The 22,224-nt window shown below is 39.0% G+C and overlaps 1 protein-coding gene across 1 annotated transcript in view; it reads left to right on the top strand.

The window, feature by feature from the left end:
• Nucleotides 1-1,729: 1,729 nt before the first annotated feature.
• Nucleotides 1,730-22,224, top strand: part of LOC134528619 (cytochrome P450 6j1-like) — a 36,022-nt gene continuing 15,527 nt past the window's right edge. Inside the window, exons 1-4 of the mRNA XM_063362371.1 lie at nucleotides 1,730-1,816; nucleotides 6,282-6,821; nucleotides 8,971-9,405; nucleotides 12,414-12,635. Of these exons, the coding sequence (XP_063218441.1) occupies nucleotides 6,296-6,821; nucleotides 8,971-9,405; nucleotides 12,414-12,635 (1,183 nt within the window). The 5' untranslated portion in view covers nucleotides 1,730-1,816; nucleotides 6,282-6,295. The remainder of the gene's footprint in view (nucleotides 1,817-6,281; nucleotides 6,822-8,970; nucleotides 9,406-12,413; nucleotides 12,636-22,224) is intronic.

Below are 22,224 nucleotides of genomic sequence, written 5' to 3'. Positions count from 1 at the left end.
ACCAATAATCGAAATAAAAACTATCCTATCTCTCAAGTTAAAAAAAATTACACATAAATGCCAATTTTCATCGAAATCGGTTGACTTGGTGAAGAGTTCACTGGAAACAAACATCAGGACACTGGATTTATATATATTAAGATAAATGCATGCTTAGCATTTAACCGTAAAAGGGACAAAATAATAAAAACAAATTAACATGAATAAGAAAATTAAATAAATAAATAAGTCATTGTTATAACTGACTGTAATAGAACGGTTTCCCGGAGTACTTGCTTGCTAAACCATTATTGAAATGCTAGTATTATAAACATTGTAATTGTAGTTTTACTTCTTTAGGCGTTTTATGACAAAAGGATGAGAGTATATTTACCATACCACGCAATAAATTTTTCACAGAATGAAAATAAGCCTACATACCAATAATTATATTTGTGCTTTTAAAAATTACACTTAGCGATATACACTATACTTATACACTAGTCCATATAATAAAAAAAGTATTTATTGCGAATATTAGTGATAGAAATTGTGTTCATAAACTTTTTCAAGTTATTTATATAAGTGATATATGTTCCCATATGCATAATTAATTTGCATTATAAATTATTACATTACTTTTAAAGATATAATTAAATTAATATATTAGAATAAACATTTTAGCATAATTTTTTTTATTCCCATTAATAAATAATTAAAATCCTTCTAGATTATTTTACTAAATTAAATAATTTATTTTATACACGTGTTTATATTAATATTGAATACTGAGTATTTATTTAATTGTTTTTAATTTGCTAGGATTTTTACTTTACCAACCGTGTTTACAATATCCATCGAGTCCTTTTATTATTTTATTTATATAAATTAACTACATCCAAAATAAAAGTTTTTTTTGACGTGACAACGTCTAATAATTCGATGAACGCCGGCTGCACGCATGAAAAAGTGTCCCGTAACGCACATTGTCCCGTTATGCTGTGTCCCGTTACGCTCATTGTACGCTTGCGCCGCATCTATCTCTGTTCCACTCGATTGGAATACCATCGATTTGACTTTTTCGAGGCACATTAAAATTGAAACACTCCCATTCGTTTCCTACTTTTTCTATCATCGTCCTATCCTTAACCGAATAACACAGATTGGAAGAAGTTAAATAGCAAAAATGTATAAAAGTTATAGTTAAAATAATCTCTTTGTTAAAGTATTAAACATATTTGAATTAATGAGTGCAAATAAAAGTAAATTTATCAATTAAATTGTAGATTTCATTTCACTTTTTCTTTGTATCCATACAAAATAGTGATAATTCAATAAAAATGATTCAATTTTATTCATAAAAGTATGCAATCATTTGATCAATGTTTTTTTATGACGTTGTCACGTTAAACTATCGTCCGTAAACCGACTTTACAGACAATTAATTTTTTATTATGCCAAGTTAGTATAACCTCTAACGTGCGTACGTAAGAGTACTCGCACCTATTTTTTATATGCTTTGTTATTAATAAAACGTTTTCAATTTAAAAAAATTGAAGTTTTTTTTTGTTTAGTTTTATCTGGGGTAAAAATTCCACCCGGTGGAGAAGTGTGTGAGTCAGAATCGCCGATAACAACATCTCTCTGTTGCTGCGACACGAAGTCGTGGGAGCCTAAGTACCTAAGTACTTAGAGATAGTATATAGATAACACCAATAACTAAACGGGATAAAGCCACCGGCGCACGGGGCACTGATATTTAAGGCTCTTCTGTGCATCGAGACGTACTCGGCTCCAAAACTACAAGTATGTTCCTCACCGCATCTCTGCAATGAAGGTACCTAGGTCTCAGAATTGACACTTTCACGACTAACAAGTTACGATAATGATAGTCAACACTTCTCTTTAAGGCAGCAGGTAGAGACCTGGAAAATTCGCGGATTCATTCAGTGGAATGCTACAATTCAATTAATTATACCATAGTGCTGCTTCTGCCATTGGATCACTGTTAATCTGGAGTAATGAGGGCCAATTAGAGACCCTCACTCATAGAAGTGTCGAATCACAGGCTGCCCAGTCGAGACGACTCACAAGTCAACAGCCAATGAACAGTTGGCATTTGCCCGAGTAAGTAGAGGATTGTGGAGTCTATCCTGGAGGTCGTTGAACCCACGAATTTTTCCAGTCTCTACTAACAAAACAAGTTACGTTAATGATAGCCAACACTTCTCTTTAAGGCAGCAGGTTATTGTAAAAATCACATCAGTCGTAAGTTTGTTTATAAGATAGGAAGGAGTTGACAGTAATTCAAAACGTTTCAATTACATATTCAGGTGGCTGGAAATTTTTTTTTTACTATTCACATGCAACTGTATGCTGATACAGAGAACATGAGTTAGCTGGTACAGAGAAAATGAGATAGCTGGTACAGAAAACACGAGATAGCTGGTACAGAAAACATGAGATAGCTGGTACAGAGTACATGAGACAGCTTCATATGCAAAATGTTTTTCTGTGGTTACCCTACGCACTTGGAATGAACTTTGTGAGTCAATTAGGTTTCGAGATTATCTCACGATGCTTTAAGAAACGCTATTAAAGTATTTACTGCTCTTCTATACCAAGATTTTGCTGTGGTTATTATTTATGTTTAGTGAATATGCGATAATATGTAAATAATTTTTAGAGAATAAATTTCATAAATTTCTTGATTATTATGTTAAGTATTACTATTTAAGAACATGAATTATTTAATGAAACATTAAATGATAATATATTTTCAATATTTCTTCTGATAAAAATTTTGTAATATATTGTAATAAGATGTCATTTTATTACTCCAGTTTTTATTATATAATACCGAATGATGTTTGGCATCATAATACATATTACAAATGCTGTTGACTTGTAAGTAAATGGTGAAATTTCGTATTGAACCGTTCAATATAGTCTTTGAAATGTGTCTTCAATATTAAGCTTATATTTCATGCTCTTTGTTTTATTATCATTTAATATTTGGTTAAAACTTAGGTGGTTAAGTGACAGTCAAGGTCTTAACTCCGTAACACAAAAAAGTCCATGAAAAAAAAGAAGTTTACTGTAAAGTCGGTTTACGGACGATAATTTTACGTGATAACGTCATAAGAAAACATTGATGAAAAATTGCAACTTTTTAATTTTCAAATATTATTAACAGTTTTTTCAAATTTAATTTGAATAATTTGTTTAAATATAATCACGAACAATTAATTAAAAAGCCCGCCTTAACCTGTTTGATATTATAGAAGATTTTCTCGCACGGTGGTTGGCCGGTTCTTGCACGCTCGGCTCAGGCGGAACGTGACAATGAGTCATGCTTTTTCGTGTGTGCAGCCGGCGTTCATCGATTTATGAGACGTTATCGCGTCAATAATATAAAATAATATGCACGTTTTTACACACTTCGCCTATGCCTCCTGGTACTGAGAACCATTTGTTACGATAATACATCCCGCCTCCTTTCTTTTCTTCTCAGTCTGCTCACTGAACCACAGTCAGCCGGACGTTGCATGACTCTGTCGCAAGGCTAGCAGACACGCACTTCTGCTCATTTCAGCAGAACAACCTTATACAGCGATACATTACGTGTTTCAGACGTAGTGATCGGATCCGGACAAGTTTTACCTGACGCAAAGTTGGGTAAATTTGGAAAAGCCACCTAAGTTTTCACATCAAACATGAATAGGTAAAGGTGTGTTATTTGAATATTACTAAATGCACGTGTGGTAGAGCAACTTAAGCTTGTATACGTATATAGTAAATCAAATATATTTACAAAATGAATGTATTTAATATGGACCTACTTACCTCGTTTAAAATTTGTAGACTGGCAACCTTTTATTTGAAATAAGAACTGCGTGATTTATTATTGCCAATATGTTCGATATCAGATAGCGAACAAAGGCGGACTAGTTTAAATAAAGTGTCTTGGTGCTAAATAGTTTAAAATTGATGAATACTCTTAAATTTTTCTTTGGTTTAAAACTCACAAGTTCAAATACATATCATGACATTATTCCACATAAATGAACACCATTGATGTGCCCTCGACTATAGGACGCAAGAAATATGAATACAATAAAATATTCCTGCTTTAAGATTTTTTTTGTAATCTCGAAACTAATTTTCTGAAGAAGCAAAACCTTATGAATAAACCTCCTAATTATGAGAATGAGTGTGTTTGCGCGTGTTTCCTATTTTACCCGCCGAACCGGTTTCGATGAAAATTAATATCTAGGAGGTTTTCAGCTTCTATAATTGACTTTTGAATATATTTTGTCACAATTGGTTTGCAAACATAGCAATTTTCTCAGACCCTAAATGAAAAATTCAGTAGTAAATTTTTTATTGTGTGTTGGCTGGTACTGTATTTAGCCATCAATCAATAAGATAATTAGAAAAACCCCTAAACATGTTAATTGCAAAAGAAAATGCATGCAGTCATACATAAATTTTCGGCACCTTTTAAAATATAAAACTAATATTAATTTATTGAATCAGTAATCTTAATATGATAATTTATGTCACCAAGTCTTTCAAAAGAATAATTGAAATTTTAATTTGGTACCTTTTTCAGTAAATTCTCAATGGAAAAGTATTTAAGTGGTTATACAATTATGGCAACTATTTCAAGTTAAAATTACTTAATAAGCAATACCCCAAGAAATGCATAAGAATTCATAAAACGAAATATAATATTTTAGTAGATTATTTGTTTTATTTAAGATTTAAAGCTTTAATCCACTTCTGACGAAAGTGAGTTTATAACTAACACATTTGGAAAATTTGTATTCCCTTTATCGTGGTTATTTTTAAACGATTTTGCAATAAAACACCGTGTTGCTGGATGCTAATGGAAAATAACTAGCACGTAACTGAGCTGTAAAGTTTGAAATATTTAGCGAGTAATTGCATTAAATTGTTGATTTATATCAAACATGTAATTTAATACAAATAATTTATGTTTCCCGCAAAACAAAATTTTCAAGCAAAGTATCTATATGTTGTTTTTTTAAATAATCACTTAACAGTTACTAAGTAAAAAAGGTAAACTTATAAAAAAATAAGGTAACAAATATTATTTGAAATGAATACAGTGATTGGCTTCGAGGAAAGAAGGCTTATTAGTCACACCAATAACTTTCTTTTCCTTCTCCAAGAACAAAATGTTATTGTTACGAAGGATATTCGTAAAGGAAGCACTGTTTGGTCATTAAAAATAATAAACTCGTGAGAAAATATTTTTTATCGACAGTTTGAGTTTACTACCAGACCTACTTCACATTTGCACATAATCGCCATTCTTTATTCCAAGAATTTTTCGCAAAGCTGCAACAAGTTTCTTTAAACCCTCTTCATATAAGTTCTCCGCCTGGAAATCAAACCAGTTGACAGTCGTAATTTTGTATTTATCTGATGTGATTGTTGAACCAGGTTTCATTAAATCAACCAAAACGACTCCCTTTTCCGTTCCAAAGAACGGTTACAATAATTTTTTCGACTCGAGTACAAATGTTTGCACGCATGGCGTGTTCGGACGTGCGTGATTATGACCAGGGGCGCAACAACTAAATTTCTAAAGGGGGTGGAGCAATATACTTTTTTATAAAGAATCATCGATCCCCCTTATTGAAGCGGGGGGTCCGGGGATCCCCCCCGGGAAAATTTGTATTTCAAGGTGGAAAATGGTGCTATTTAAGCAGTTTTATTATCTAAAAATTGATTACACAGCACTTTCTTTGCCCCCGTTTGCCCCCACTTCAAGGTTTTAGAGGGGGGGAAAATACCCTTGCCCCCCTGTTGTTGCGCCCCTGATTATGACTATGGCCGAGGTGTCCGTTCCATTCCCAGGAGGATAACTTCTGGGCAGAGGGGTTAAAGACGTAGATAAGTAGTGAACTAAATCTGTCAATGAAAAACCTTTTATCACACGAGTTCACTTTTTTTTAAATATCGAAACGGAGCTCACTTTACGAATGGAAATTTTCGACGTGAAAACGTCTTATAAATCGACGAAAGCCGGCTGCACGCACGCAAAAAGCATGACTCACTGTCACGTTTCGCCTGAGCCGAATGTGCGAGAACCGGCCAAGCACCGTGCGAGGAAAATCTTCGATAATATCAAACAGGTTAAGGTATGCAATTTTTCATCATCTTATGACGTTATCACGTAAAATTATCGTCCGTAAACCGACTTTACAGAACATTGGGTTTTGGCAGTCACCGCATTATAGCGCACCGAGTGTTGTTCTGGTTTGTCTCAGACGCCGCTGGCAGCATGGCACTGGTGTTCAGCTCTTGGTCGGCCGACCTGGCCGTCGTCTTGGTCACGTGTCTGACCGCGCTGTACCTCTACTTCACCCGCTCCTTCTCGTACTGGAGGAAGCGGGGCTGCCCCTGCATGCCGCCGACAGTGCTGGTGGGCAGCACGGGCCGCGCCATCCTGCAGCTGGAGACGGTGGACGAGTGCCTCAAGAGGGTGTACGACGGCAAGCCGGACCAGCCCGTCGTGGGGCTGTACGCCAAGCAGCGACCCTTCCTCATGGTCCGCAGCCTGGACGTGGTGAGGAGCGTCATGGTGAAGGACGCCGCTTACTTCCTGGACAGGTCCATGGGTTCTTCCTCGGACAAGAATGCCGACCTGGCGTCCAGGACCCTCTTCATGCTGAAGGGCAAGAAGTGGAGGCACATGAGGGTCAAGCTCACCCCCACCTTCACCTCCGGCAAGATCAAGAAGATGTTCTACCTCATCAACGAGTGCGGCAAGGAGTTGCTGAACTGCATCGACCACGAGATGTCCAGAGGTGATGAACCGTGCATGGACATGTTCGTCGGATGATAATTAGGGACCGGAAAAATTCGTGAAATCATTTTGGCGATAGGCTAAAAATACAGATAGTTATACCTCAGTGCTGCCTCTGCTATTGGCTCACAACTCACCTGGATGACTCTGGGCCAATGAGAAACACCCGGCCAAAGCTGTATCGAATCACAGGCTGCTACGTTGGGACGTCTCAAAACACAGCAGCCAATGAGTGGGTGACATTTGATCGAGTGTACGTAGAACTATGGAGTTCATCCTGCAGGACATTGAACCCGCGAATTTTTCTGGTCCCTAATGATAATTATTTAAAACATTTTTATGGAACACGTTATTGTTGGTTTTCACTGTATGTCATAGAGAAGCCTAATTTCTCCGTCTTTACTGTTGTCGTTGTGTTGCCGAAGGTAGTTGTCTGTATGTATTTACTGTCCTTGTTGCAACTGTCTCGTTGCCAGACCGTTATGTTGTCTACTAATTTCATTCGATTGTTTGTGCTGTGTCTATGCAGTAACACATAAGCTGATTTTGGCTTTATGTTTGCGTTTTCATGTTTCTTATCCATTATTGTGGTTCATCTATGACATGCAGTGAAGACCACAAATGACAAATGGTATGATCCTGAGGAATGGGGCGGTGAGAGTGATAGACGTATACCTCCAGCTCAGCTGTCATGCCAATCACACCACCTCGTACTTTCTACGTAGGCTATCTGCAGCCAACTGGAAATAATTTTTCCTAAAAATATTTATATCTCACAAAACTACTTATTTGGTTGTGTGACCACTTACAGTCTCAGGTTTGGCAGTTTGTCTGAAACTGTATGTAACTTGTGGAAAGAACCAGGTTCAGGAAGGAAACATTCTTACATGGTTTTTACCACAATAACCTCTGTTATAATCTCGCCTAACAATAAACATTACGATCTCTAAAATAAAGATGTTTGCAATAATACACTTGCTATAAAATGATATTCCTTCATTTGTGATAGGTGGATATGTTAGGATCTTCAAGCCTTGCTCCCACGAGAGAATAGCTGATCGAAAAATGAAATAAGTTATTCAAAGTGACTTAAAGCATGTCTCAGACTCAAGCATACACTGATACATATCCTTATTAGATCTTTCCCAAATTCATATCTTCTCACCATTTGTTGTCGTATGGAAAAAAATTGAGCCGGAAGCCCGACGTAATGACTTGGATTTTGAAGTGCCCGCCGCGGGACTGCTGATTTCCCCTCCTCTAGGTTCGATCTTTCCTTCTTTACCCCTCCTGAGTTGGACCTGTCCACGCTGCGCATGCGCCGACGTCATATCGAGGCTATATAAAGACCTGAATTTGGTTAACTCGGTCTTCTTCGGCGTACTTTTGAATTGATATGTTGTAGACCAACCCTGGTCGCTAGTGCTGGCGGGTGCGTGGGCAGCACTCAGCGTAAGTAACGATCGTTAGGAATACTTCTACTTTTTCTATTTAGTCCCTTCTCTAGACCCATGGTGCTCCTCACGCCATTTTACTGCCTTCTTTTCCAAGATCTTCTCATACAACTTTGCACAGTGGCACAGCCAGGTGTATACACTTCCAGGTATATAGAATAAATAATGCATGGACCTAAGCAAGGTAAATAAATATGGCTTTATGTTTATATATGGATATTAAAGGATAATTTCTTTGACAAATGAGGTATCAAACTAAGGAAACTCTTGTGTGTGACATGTGCACGTTTACGGATCGATACTTATATATAGGGACCGGAAAAATTCGCGGGTTCATTGACCTCTATGATAGACTCCACAGTACTTAACAAACTAGGGGTAATGACACCTGTATTGGCTGCTGATTCGTAAATCGTCTCAACCAATTTGTCCATGATTCGGCACTTTCTTGGTTTAGGTTTTTCCATTGGCCCTAAGTTCCCCAGATAAAATGTGGGCCAATCACAGAAGCTGTACGAAGGTATACCTTTTTGGATGTCAGTCCATCGCGAAATGAACTCGCGAATTTTTTAAGGTCTCTACTTATATAATTTGTAAAGAAATGGTTTTGAGATATCATTAGCCTGTTTAAGATGTGTGTGTCGTACGGCACCGCATTTGTAATGATGGCCGCTCTCTCTCTCTCTCTCTCGCCAGACAAGTCCGTCAACGTCAAGGAGACGGTGGCCAGGTATTCCACCGACGTGATCGCCTCCTGCGCCTTCGGGGTGAACGCCAACTCGCTCGCCGACCCGGACAGCGAGTTCCAGGTCACCATGAGGAAGGTGTTCGACTTCATGAACGCGAGCAGGATCGTGAAGATAATCGCGGAGCTGGCCCCGTGGCTGCTCCAGCTCTTGCCCTCTATGCCCCGGTCGGACGCCGTCGGGAGCTTCGTCCGCAAGACGTTCTGGAATGTGGTGGAGCACCGCAAGAAGCACGGCGTGATCCGCAAGGACTTCGTCGACATCCTCATGCAGATAAAGAACGAGGGACGAGTGCGGGTCGACGACGCCAAAGAACAGGAGGAGATAAAGGAGGACAGCAGATACATGGACACGGACACCCCAAAAACTGGCAAGACTGATATAAGTAAGTGTAATAATGATGTTCGCAGGATTTCACGGGTCATTGTCTGAAAGTAGCTTGGCTTCTGGGTTGTAGCCGCGTCCTTGGCGAACAATTCACCGACGTTTCGGTCGACATTACCAGTCGACATCATCAGGGAGCACTTACCTACTGCTCCCTTATGCAATGTCGACCGGAACATCGGCAAATTATTCGCCAAGGATGCGGTTACAACCCAGAAGCCAACCTACTTCATAAGTAAGGATAGCCTACTCGTACATGATTAACAAATCATCAAACTATGACTTAAGTTGAAAGTTTTGACGTGTAAACATTTTAGCTCTCGGTTTACGGTTTTTGGTAGGAGTAATTTCGTGAAAATGTAATGGAAGTCGATGAATGAAAATGTGACACAAAGATGGCATACCCACATTTGGGCACATAAAACCCTACATAGTGTTACACTCTTCAGTCATAACAGAGTACACCCAAGTTCTGTTATCATTTTGTCACACTTGACTCTTTCTTGATGACTTGTTCAGGACTGGTTCACAGACAGTTGGCAAATTAGGCATCAAATGCCTTCTAATCACGATGATGGTCGGGAAATAAAGGTTGTCAAAACTCACCATACAAGGAGATGGCTTCCAGGATCAGCCCGGGTGCGGAGATCGCAAACCCGCGGTTGTCGCAGACGTTTCCATGATTAAAAAAAAATTAATAAATTATGATTAACAAAGTATGACTACTCCTACGAGGTAGACCCACACAGACTGACTAAATGCTAATCACTAAAGTTGTGGAAATCATATCCCTTGTCTAGCTGATTACATCTTTAAAAAACGGAGTGACGTCTTGATGCCGGAGATACGGTGTGGTCAGTCCAGAGTCGCGGCGCGCAGTCTCTTTGGGGCGGCAGTGACCCCTAACTAAAAGGCGAAGTCAATCAAAGCTTCCGGACCGAAAGGTTCCGAAGATTACCGAGGGGCTTGTCGAGAAATACTGACTTCGGTATCTCGAATTTGGAGGTACTGGCCGATGTCAACGCGACCTACTGAGGTGTGTCTGAACCAAGTAGAGGTCGACTCACACGAGGCGACTGTTAAGGCACGGGGCTTATGGAGCGGACTAGGCCAGCGCTCTGGTGGCCTGGGAAGGAACTACGGGGTACTGGTTGCTGCGGAAAACGCCAGAGGGCAGGCGTTTATCGGGCGTTCAAACACGCAGGGGAAATAATTCGCAACACTACCGCTAGGGGGCATAAACATGTACTTTCCAAGACTATTGTCGAGATATTGAGGCAGGCCTACCCTGGCCGGGGTTAGTGGCTGGTCAGTGCTCTGGGTAGTGTTCCCAGGAAAGTCTGGAGAGAGGGGAGGGTGGAAACTGCGGTGACAGTGGGAACGAGGCTCTACTGAGCCCGGAGGCGTGACTGGACGTTGGTGAAAATGACTCGAAATCAGGCCATGGAGTGCTCATGTCAGGCGAGGTCTTAGAAACAGCCAGCCACGATAACTTGCAGGACATAGCAGTTCTTGTCACGGCTCGGAGGCGAATTACAGGCGACGTTCGTGCGCCAAGGTGGGAATAGCATGATACACTGTCTGACTCGCAAAAGGCTCAGCAAAATCAGATCTAGGGCTAGGAAAAATTGGGGAGACAGGTCTGACAAATATTAAACAGGAATATACAAGAGGAGGAAAAAGTTTGTTTTCTTGAAGCAAGAAAATAAAATGACTGGCGACAGAAATTTTCAAAAATTTTAATTTAGAATTGTGCCAAAAATACTAATTGGCGACACAATAGTCACTTTCGTAAAGATTAGGGTACATACCAAACGTATTGGTGTGCCAGATGAAACTATCCTGGAATACATTTGCGTTATAATTTATAATATTCTAAAGTTTGCGGGAACTTTATAGTATTAACTGTTTAATGAATTCCTTCCTGAAAATCAGGTCCAAAACCAGGGTTTAGAACTTTTCAAGTTTTTTTTCTCGCTTTTATTGGAGCCGTTTCATTATATAGTTTAACCGCTCGCTCCGCAAATCGAATGATTCTATAGTCGACGTAGCTACTCGGCAGCGAATTCTAGCGGCGGGTGCGGAACTACGTGTGATTCGCGTCCAGAAATGTATTTTAAAACATAATTTGCTGCAGGTGCGTGTGTGTACACACACACACACACATATAAAACGCTCGACATTATTTTCCAAGAATTATAGCTTAAATATAGTGTCCTAGTTTCATACTATGCAACATGAGAACTCATGAGTTGTCTCGTTATCGAGGTAAGATGTTCACACATTACTGGCGAGTAGGCTACTAAAGACTCGCTCGCATTTGTTTTTCATAATATAACAAGAAAAAGTTATATATTTAATAATATGCCTGATATCTGATTTTAACATTGCTATTGCTTATTTTTTTTCTGGAAATCTTCCGTTTTAAAATATAATTACTTTTGTATGTAATATACTGGATGAGCCTGGTTGCTAATATATGCAATGTTACCAACATTTGTTTGCAAAAACAAACTTCTAATCGATTAAAACACTATGATTTTTCTTCTTAAAACCAAAAGTTATGGTACATTATTTTAAATGATTCATGCAATGGGTAAATTTTTATTTAATGCAGTTTTTATGGACATTAGCCATTGCAGTTATGCACTGTTTGTTATGGGAAAAATTCCGAAAAACAAAAATAAATTTTTTATTTTCTAATTTTTGTTATTTTTTGATTGCGAAAATCAAAAATAATTTTTTTTCATATTTTTCTTATTTTTGATTTTTGGAATTTCTCCATGACAAACAGTTCAAAAATGCAATGGCGTTTGTCCAAAAAAAAACTTCATTAAATCAATGCTTACGGCTTATGGATTTTTGAAAAAGAATCCATTGTTTTGTAAATAATTCTGAGGCTTGCTTTTAAAATGATGGCTAGTAGAAGGCAGTGTCGCCACCTCAGGAGGGGATATGAAACGTGACGCTGTGACCTACACTGAGCCATTATTGCCTCGTGTGTCGCAGAACTGGTGGATGACGACTTCGTGGCGCAGGCCTTCATCTTCATAATAGCCGGCTTCGAAACCTCCTCCTCTGTGGTGTCGTTCGCCCTGTACGAGCTGGCGATGAGCCCTGGCATCCAGGACCGAATGCGGAGAGAGATACAAGACGTACTCCAGAAGCACGACTCCGAAGTGACGTACGAGGCCATAGCGGAGATGACGTACCTGGACATGGTCATGATGGGTGAGGCGCTCTTCAGCACCGTAATGACTTCGTCCTCACGAGTTCATAATGGGTGACACCCCTCCCTCCCACTCAGGGGCGCAACAACTAAATTTCCAAAAGGGGGGTGGGCAATATACCTTTTTATAAAGAATCATCGATCCCCCCTATTGAAGCCTTGCCCCCCCTGTTGTTGCACCCCTGCTCCCACTTCCCCCTCCGTTACCCTTAGAGACGTCATATTCCTCCTCTCCTTACATTTTTTCTGGTCGTTTACCCTCCCTTAAGCCTTGTGCGCATGCGCACTACCTCCTGGGGCGCTGCATAAATGACCTTGCAGAGTGTTTCTCCTTCTTCTTAGTGATTGTCAGGTCACTTCATCAGAGCAGCTATGGGTTCTTAGCTAAAGAAATGTAATTTCTTATGTAAAACTTTGGAGTTAGGTAGCGACGTGGACGTCCTACCAGCATGTAAAGTATGTTTTTTTTTCTCTTTTGAGGTTTGTCGAGATCAGTAGCAGTTTGTGGCACTGTTAAGGAATGTAAAGTAAAGATTATGTAAAATAGTTTTTTTTTTAAAATTGTATTTCGGCAGCCAATTCTTAATTACCTTTGGCTCTGAGTTTTTTCATTGTTCGTATTTTAATGATGATTATTACCATGTTGAATCGTGTTGTGTCGCGTGCGCGTTTTGGAACCTCATGTTTTGTATATTGCCTTTTAGTACTTAAAATGTAGTGCTCCTGCGAGACCCGCATACAATATTAGGACTGAGTTTTGGTAACAAGACACTACAAATAAAATGAAGTAAAATTACATGAAAAAAGCATTTAAATAATCCATTTATAACGAAATAAGTGTCATTTAATAGAATCGAATTTGATTGGTTAAATGCTTGAATTGTAACGAAATAAATCTAAGGAAAGAACTGAAATGTGTGGAAATGTTTCTCAACTGTAGGTACATATTAATGTGAAATAACCGAAAATATCTTAAGCGATACAAATAGAAATGAAATACATCCACAGTAGTATAGTTTGGGGGCCCCTGCCCCAGGGTCCGGGGCGTGGTGTGTGGCGGAGCCGAGCCACATCTCTGACGTCACGTCCATCTCTGACGTCACGGCGACCATCTTGGACGAGCGTAACGGGACACAGTGTAACGGGACACAGCGTAACGGGACACAACGTAACGGGACATAACGTAACGGGATATGACGTAACGGGACAAGTAGATCACGGCGGCCATCTTGGATCCGCCATTTTTGATGACGTAATTGTGTGTTATCGAAAATTCCGGTGATGTGTTTTCCGCCATATTAGATGATGATGTCACCGTTGCAATTTCCGTTACCGTCGCCAACTTTAACTTTTTTATTTATTATCCGATTTTAATGAAGTTTTTTTTAAAAATTATGAAAAAATTCAATTAATAATTTTTTTATAAAAAACATACTTTTACGACACGGAGTTCAGAGTCCTCGGTTCTAACCCGACGAGTGCAAAAAAATTAAAAATGACGACCGATCCTTCCCTCACAGTGGCTGCTGGCATACTGACCCCCACCACTTTTTGCCATTCATATATATCGTCAACTAGTACGACGTCATGTCCGCCATCTTGTCTTCGATGCTGGAAGCCATCATCATTGTATCGTCGGCTAGAGTGCGCTGACGCCATGTTAGTTTAATTCTTACCCGCTAGAGTGCAGTAATCATTTATTATTATTGCTGTGACACCCGCCATCTTGAAATTTAGACGCCATCTTGGAAATCCGCAATTTTTATGTTATAAAATCGGGATGAATTCCAAAATTCATCAAAAAATTAACTTATTCGAATTTTGATTGATTATATCGATCACCGTCCTCGGTTCGTACCCGGTGAGTGCAAAAAAACTAAAAATGGCGACAGGCTCCTTCCTCAATGGTGGATGCAGGCAGACTGACTCCTACCACTTTTTTTCAAAGCATATATATCGTCAGCTGGTATGACGTCATGGCCGCCATCTTGTCTTCGTCTGCTGGAGATCACCATTTTGTTTTCGTCTGCTAGAGTGTGCTGATACCATGTTAGTATAATTATCTGGTCACCACACCTTTGACCTTGACCTTGAAATTTGACCTTGACCTTGAAATTTGACCTTGGCCTTGAACTTTGACCTTGACCTTGAAATATGACCTTGACCTTGAAATTTGACCTTGACCTTGAACTTTGACCTTAACCTTGAAATTTGACCTTGACCTAGAAATTTGACCCTGGCCTTGAAATTTGGCATTGACCTTGAAATTTGACCTTGACCTTTAAATTTGACTTTGTCCTTGACATTTGACTTTGTCCTTGTCGACCATCATGGATCCGACATTTTATGTTCAGTACATGCTACCAGGAGCCACCACCTGCCGGAGTACGCCATCTTGTGTGTGTGTGTGTACTTGTATTATAGAGTACATTTCCATGTGAATAATTTTATTCTAACCCGCTACAGTGCAGTAATCATTTATTATGGAGGTGCCCCCCGCCATCTTGAAATTCGGCCGCCATCTTGAAATCATGTAATAATGTAGATAGAAAAGCGGGAAAAAATCCAAAATTCATTAAATAAATTTGTAATCCATATAATAATTGATTGGATCGGTTAAGGTCCTTTGTTCGATCCCTGGCCGATACAAAACAACTTTAATTAAAAAAAATACTAAAAAAGTGTTAGGTTTGAAAAAAATAAAAACAACACAAGTTCTTTTAAAAAAATTATTACATAAATTCAATACACTACTACAAGTACAAAAAAAAACACTGACGAATTACCAAAGCCTTTTGGATTCCCCGATTCAAACAGTCTTCTTATTGTACGGACTAAGCCTTTTACATGACTTTAAATGTCTATCCGATCCGGTCATCACCGCAGCCAGAGACGGACTGAAGTTCATATCACTTATATAGTCTCATTAGCCAGTACAACACATGAGTCAAATCAATAACCATGTTCATTATACGTCTCGGAACATTTTTTATAATGACGATGTAAGCTATCGAGACGTGAAATTAGTTTATTGCACTTATTGCACTGAAATTGTATTCTTTGAACATTATTAGAACAACCGCTTCTTTCATGTCTGCGAGCATTTGAGGTAATAGTAAATGATGCACCACAGTATTTGCACTGATGCGAAGTACGCTCTTCATTAATTGAAGTATTCAATGCTGATGAAACTTCAGCTGATGGTGGAACAGCACATATCGAAGTCTCCTCCAGTGTTGTCAGAGGCGTTGCCAACGGGATCTGCTCCAATTTCGTCGGCGCCGACGTCATGGTTCCCGTAGTCGATGGTACATCCTCCATCGAGTACGACGTTAAAGTCGGTAAAGATGCCATCGAAGTCTCAAGAACAGGCAATTACACGACTTATGCATCAGAAGAAACAAACTAGGTGATCCGTATACCGTCGACGGCAGTAACAAACTGAGCGTCCTGCTGTCTAGGACTCGTTTATATACATTAACCGGTTTGAATAATACGCTAGTCAAATCAAGAACAATTTACTAAAATACTAGAGTCAAAACCACTTTAAAAAAATAGAAGCTCCATCAACAAAAAAGGAAGCACATTTGGAAGCACCATCAAAAAAGGAAAAACAATAGGAAGCACCGTCAACGAAATGGCAGCACATTTGGAAGCACCGACAACGAAAAGATAGCACCGCCATCGAAATGGCAGCACATTTGGAATTACCGACAACGAAAAGGCAGCACATTTGGAAGCACCGACAACGAAAAGATAGCACCGCCATCGAAAAGGCAGCACATTTGGAAGCACCGACAACGAAAAGGCAGCACATTTGGAAGCAACGACAACGAAAAGGCAGCACATTTGGAAGCACCGACAACGAAAAGGCAGCACATTTGGAAGCACCGACAACGAAAAGGCAGCACATTTGGAAGCAACGACAACGAAAAGGCAGCACATTTGGAAGCACCGACAACGAAAAGGCAGCACATTTGGAAGCACCGACAACGAAAAGGCAGCACATTTGGAAGCTCCATCAACAAAAAAAAGGCTAAAAGTAAGCACAAGTTACGAGATCTAAGTCTTAGTTAGAAATCAGAATACAAGAAATAAAAACATTAAATTCTTATAATTTAAATTATTTATTTTATTGCTTTACATTATACAAATGCAAGTAAAACAAGCCATTATTGTATGTAGCCAGCATTCCTCAGTTCCTTGAGTATGAAGGATATTTCTTTGATGCACGAATAGTTTCCTGCACAAAGCGAACCATGTAGAAGTCTTAGCCGGTCAACCAATATGTTTGGATCTTTCCATGATGTGTAATCATTCTCTTCTACCACCATCTTCCTTGCACCTTTATAATAAATATTATGATCTCTGGTGTCTTCCGTTTTACCACCAACCTTAGGGTAACTTTCATGTTTGAGACGGCGATCATCACAAGCTTGATCAGATTTTTTTAAATATATCACGTCGTTTCCACCGTTTCGGTCTCAGGACACCGCCACATTTTTCGATCTTGGCAGCTTTAGGTGCTTCATCATAGTCTATGTCTTTGTCAACAGCATCAGAGTCACTGTAACAATCACCGTAGAAGGAATCGTCTTCACCCAATTTACCGTAATAATTCGATGTTGATGATGTTGAAGTGTCTTCATCGTTTGCATGCTTCCTTTTTAGGAGTCCATCATTTTTACAAAGTAGGAAAGATCTACTTGAATTCGGCTGGAATATATTCTCACTTTTCACGTTAAGGATTCTTCCATTGTCTTCATTCTTCCGTAAATCATAAACCTCCTTCAATTTAAGTTCTTTGTCGAGATCGGAAGAGCCAAGAAAATTATTGTCGTAATGCAGATCACTCTTCCATAGGCTAGTAGATTCATCGTTGTCCTCTAGCTTGTACGCAGGCTTGGCGCTACAAGTTCTGCCATGTCTTTTTAGGCTCTCTCTCCGCGTAAACGACTTGCTACATCGAACACAACTTATCATATTGCGCAGTGGATTTTTAACACAGTCATTCTTCTCGTGTTGTCTTTTATTCTTTCTCAAGATAAACTCTTTACTGCAAAACTTACACCTATGTTCTTTCGATACAGCGTCAGATCCCAAATCGGAATTCATATTAGTTACTGAGACTAATGTCAGATACCAATTGAGTGTTTTAAATTAGATCCAATACTTAAATAGAAATTTTTTTATATTTCATCAGCGAGAATTAATATATCTCATGCAAAAGTACTTTATGCATGTAGTTCTGCTTTTCAACAACAGATGTCGCCACATGTTGCTTGCAGGTAAATAATATTTAGTTCTTTTATGCGGGATGCGGGATGCTCACTAACGATCGCAAAAGAAGGATGGCTTCGCTAGACTCCAAGGAAAAGGAAGTTCGTCTTGCATGTTGGTGCTCCACAGATGTCTCATGGCGTAATATTATTTTGACTGAGTAATGATATTTGTTAATTCCACCTGATAAAAATATTGCAAGTTTTGATTTAGTAGCAGTTATTATCGAATTAAATGTAACTCCAAATAAAATGACATGTCTCATTAGACAAAAAAAATCCATGCAGAGAGCGGTTTCTCAGAATAGTCAGAAACACTTGAAGAAACCACACTAATGATTGCAAAAACACGGGAAAAACCATCAAAATATTGACAAGAATAATCAGGAGCACACGGAGAAAACCATCATAATATTGGCAAGAATAATCAGGAGCACACGGAGAAAACCATCATAATATTGACCAGATTAATCAGAAGTACTCGGAGAAAACCACCACATGTTTTCCTTGATATCATAAAATTACAGGAAAAAATATTTAAAAATAAAAATAAATTAATAAAAAAATGCATAAATTTCTGGCTTGTACAAGAACTCTATCTTTGCTCAACAATGATTAGAGACCGGAAAAATTCGCGAATTCATTTCGCGATAGGCTAAAATACAAATAGTTTTACCTCAGTGCTTCCTCTTCTATTGGCTCACAACTCACCTGGATGACTCTGAGCCAATGAGAAACACCCGGCCAAAGCTGTATCGAATAACAGGCTGCTACGTTAGGACGTCTCACAAGAGAGCAACCAATGAGTGGGTGACATTTGACCGAGTGTACGTAGAACTATGGAGTTCATCCTGCAGGTCATTGAACCCGCGAATTTTTCCGGTCCCTAACAATGATAAGTTTAAAAGCTAGCAGAAACTGTTTATGCATTTTTTATTTTTTTATTTTTTTATTAATTTATTTTTATTTTAAAATATCTAAATTGGTATCTGACATTAGTCTCAGTAACTAATATGAATTCCGATTTGGGATCTGACGCTGTATCGAAAGAACATAGGTGTAAGTTTTGCAGTAAAGAGTTTATCTTGAGAAAGAATAAAAGACAACACGAGAGGAATGACTGTGTTAAAAATCCACTGCGCAATATGATAAGTTGTGATCGATGTAGCAAGTCGTTTACGCGGAGAGAGAGCCTAAAAAGACATGGCAGAACTTGTAGCGCCAAGCCTGCATACAAGCTAGAGGACAACGATGAATCTACTAGCCTATGGAAGAGTGATCTGCATTATGACAATAATTTTCTTGGCTCTTCCGATCTCGACAAAGAACTTAAATTGAAGGAGGTTGATGATTTACGGAAGAATGAAGTCAATGGAAGAATCCTTAACGTGAAAAGTGAGAATATATTCCAGCCGAATTCAAGTAGATCTTTCCTACTTTGTAAAAATGATGGACTCCTAAAAAGGAAGCATGCAGACGATGAAGACACTTCAACATCATCAACATCGAATTATTACGGTAAATTGGGTGAAGACGATTCCTTCTACGGTGATTGTTACAGTGACTCTGATGCTGTTGACAAAGACATAGACTATGATGAAGCACCTAAAGCTGCCAAGATCGAAGAATGTGGCGGTGTCCTGAGACCGAAAGGGTGGAAACGACGTGATATATTAAAAAAATCTGATCAAGCTTGTGATGATCACCGTCTCAAACATGAAAGTTACCCTGAGGTTGGTGGTAAAACGGAAGACACCAGAGATCATAATATTTATTAAAAAGATGCAAGGAAGATGGTGGTAGAAGAGAATGATTACACATCATGGAAAGATCCAAACATATTGGTTGACCGGCTAAGACTTCTACATGGTTCGCTTTGTGCAGGAAACTATTCGTGCATCAAAGAAATATCCTTCATACTCAAGGAACTGAGGAATGCTGGCTACATACAATAATGGCTTGTTTTACTTGCATTTGTATAATGTAAAGCAATAAAATAAATAATTTAAATTATAAGAATTTAATGTTTTTATTTCTTGTATTCTGATTTCTAACTAAGACTTAGATCTCGTAACTTGTGCTTACTTTTAGCCTTTTTTTTGTTGATGGAGCTTCCAAATGTGCTGCCTTTTCGTTGTCGGTGCTTCCAAATGTGCTGCCTTTTCGTTGTCGGTGCTTCCAAATGTGCTGCCTTTTCGTTGTCGTTGCTTCCAAATGTGCTGCCTTTTCGTTGTCGGTGCTTCCAAATGTGCTGCCTTTTCGTTGTCGGTGCTTCCAAATGTGCTGCCATTTCTATGGCGGTGCTATCTTTTCGTTGTCGGTACTTCCAAATGTGCTGCCTTTTCGTTGTCGGTAATTCCAAATATGCTGCAATTTCGATGGCGGTGCTATCTTTTCGTTGTCGGTGCTTCCAAAAGTGCTGCCTTTTCGTTGCAGGTGCTTCCAAATGTGCTGCCTTTTCGTTGTCGGTGCTTCCGAATGTGCTGCCTTTTCGTTGTCGGTGCTTCCAAATGTGCTGCCTTTTCGTTGTCGGTGCATCCAAATGTGCTGCCATTTCGATGGCGGTGCTATCTTTTCGTTGTCGGTGCTTTCAAATGTGCTGCCTTTTCGTTGACGGTGCTTCCTATTGTTTTTTCCTTTTTTGTTGGTGCTTCCAAATGTGCTTCCTTTTTTGTTGATGGTGCTTCTATTTTTTTAATGTTGTTTTGACTCTAGTATTTGAGTAAATTTTTTTTGATTTGACTAGCGTATTATTCAAACCGGTTAATTTATATAAATGAGTCCTAGACAGCAGGACGCTCAGTTTGTTACTGCCGTCGACGGTGTACGGATCACCTAGTTTGTTTCTTCTGGTGCATAAGTCGTGTAATTGCCTGTTCTTGAGACTTCGATGGCATCTTTACCGACTTTAACGTCGTACTCGATGGAGGATGTACCATCGACTACGGGAACTATGACGTCGGCGCCGACGATGTTGGAGCAGATCCCGTTGGCAACGCCTTTGACAACACTGGAGGAGACTTCGATATGTGCTGTTCCACCATCAGCTGAAGTTTCATCAGCATTGAATACTTCAATTAATGAAGAGCGTACTTCGCATCAGTGCAAATACTGTGGTGCATCATTTACTATCACCTCAAATGCTCGCAGACATGAAAGAAGCGGTTGTTCTAATAATGTTCAAAGAATACAATTTCAGTGCAATAAGTGCAATAAACTAATTTCACGTCTCAATAGCTTACATCGTCATTATAAAAAATGCTCCGAGACGTATAATGAACATGGTTATTGATTTGACTCATAAGTTGTACCGGCTAATGAGACTATATAAGTGATATGAACTTCAGTCCGTCTCTGGCTGCGGTGATGACCGGATCGGATAGACATTTAAAGTCATGTAAAAGGCTTAGTCCGTACAATAAGAAGACTGTTTGAATCGGGGAATCCAAAAGGCTTTGGTAATTCGTCAGTGTTTTTTTTTGTACTTGTAGTAGTGTATTGAATTTATGTAATAATTTTTTTAAAAGAACTTGTGTTGTTTTTATTTTTTTCAAACCTAACACTTTTTTAGTATTTTTTTTAATTAAAGTTGTTTTGTATCGGCCAGGGATCGAACAAAGGACCTTAGTCGATCCAATCAATCATTTATGGATTACAAATTTATTTAATGAATTGTGGATTTTTCCCCGCATTTTCTAGCTACATTTTTATGTGATTTCAAGATGGGGGTCTTGATGTCTGATAGGATGATGGTAGTAGATGATTTAAAGTCTCTACGAATGTTGAACATGGTTTATTGAAATTATTATTTTTTACATAAAATTAAACATTATTGCATCGATCAGGTATCGAACCGAGGACAGTAATCGATCGAATCAATATGTAAGTTAATGAGTGATTTATTTAATGAATTTTGGATTTTTTCCCGCTTTTCTAGCTACATTAATACATGATTTCAAGATGGCGACCGAATTTCAAGATGGCGGGGGGCACCTCCATAATAAATGATTACTGCACTGTAGCGGGTTAGAATAAAATTATCCAGATGGAAATGTACTCTATAATACAAGTACACACACACACAAGATGGCGTACTCCGGCAGGTGGTGGCTCCTGGTAGCATGTACTGAACATAAAATGTCGGATCCATGATGGTCGACAAGGACAAAGTCAAATTTCAAGGACAAAGTCAAATTTCTAGGTCAAGGTCAAATTTCTAGGTCAAGGTCAAATTACAAGGTCAGGGTCAAATTTGAAGGTAAAGGTTAAATTTCAAGTTCAAGGTCAAATTTCAAGGTCAAGGTCAAATTTC

Source organism: Bacillus rossius, chromosome 1 (genome assembly GCF_032445375.1).
Source record: "Bacillus rossius redtenbacheri isolate Brsri chromosome 1, Brsri_v3, whole genome shotgun sequence".
Lineage (NCBI taxonomy): Eukaryota > Metazoa > Arthropoda > Insecta > Phasmatodea > Bacillidae > Bacillus > Bacillus rossius.
The sequence above is the reverse complement of the archived record's forward strand: the minus strand, read 5'-3'. Positions and strand labels throughout refer to the sequence as shown.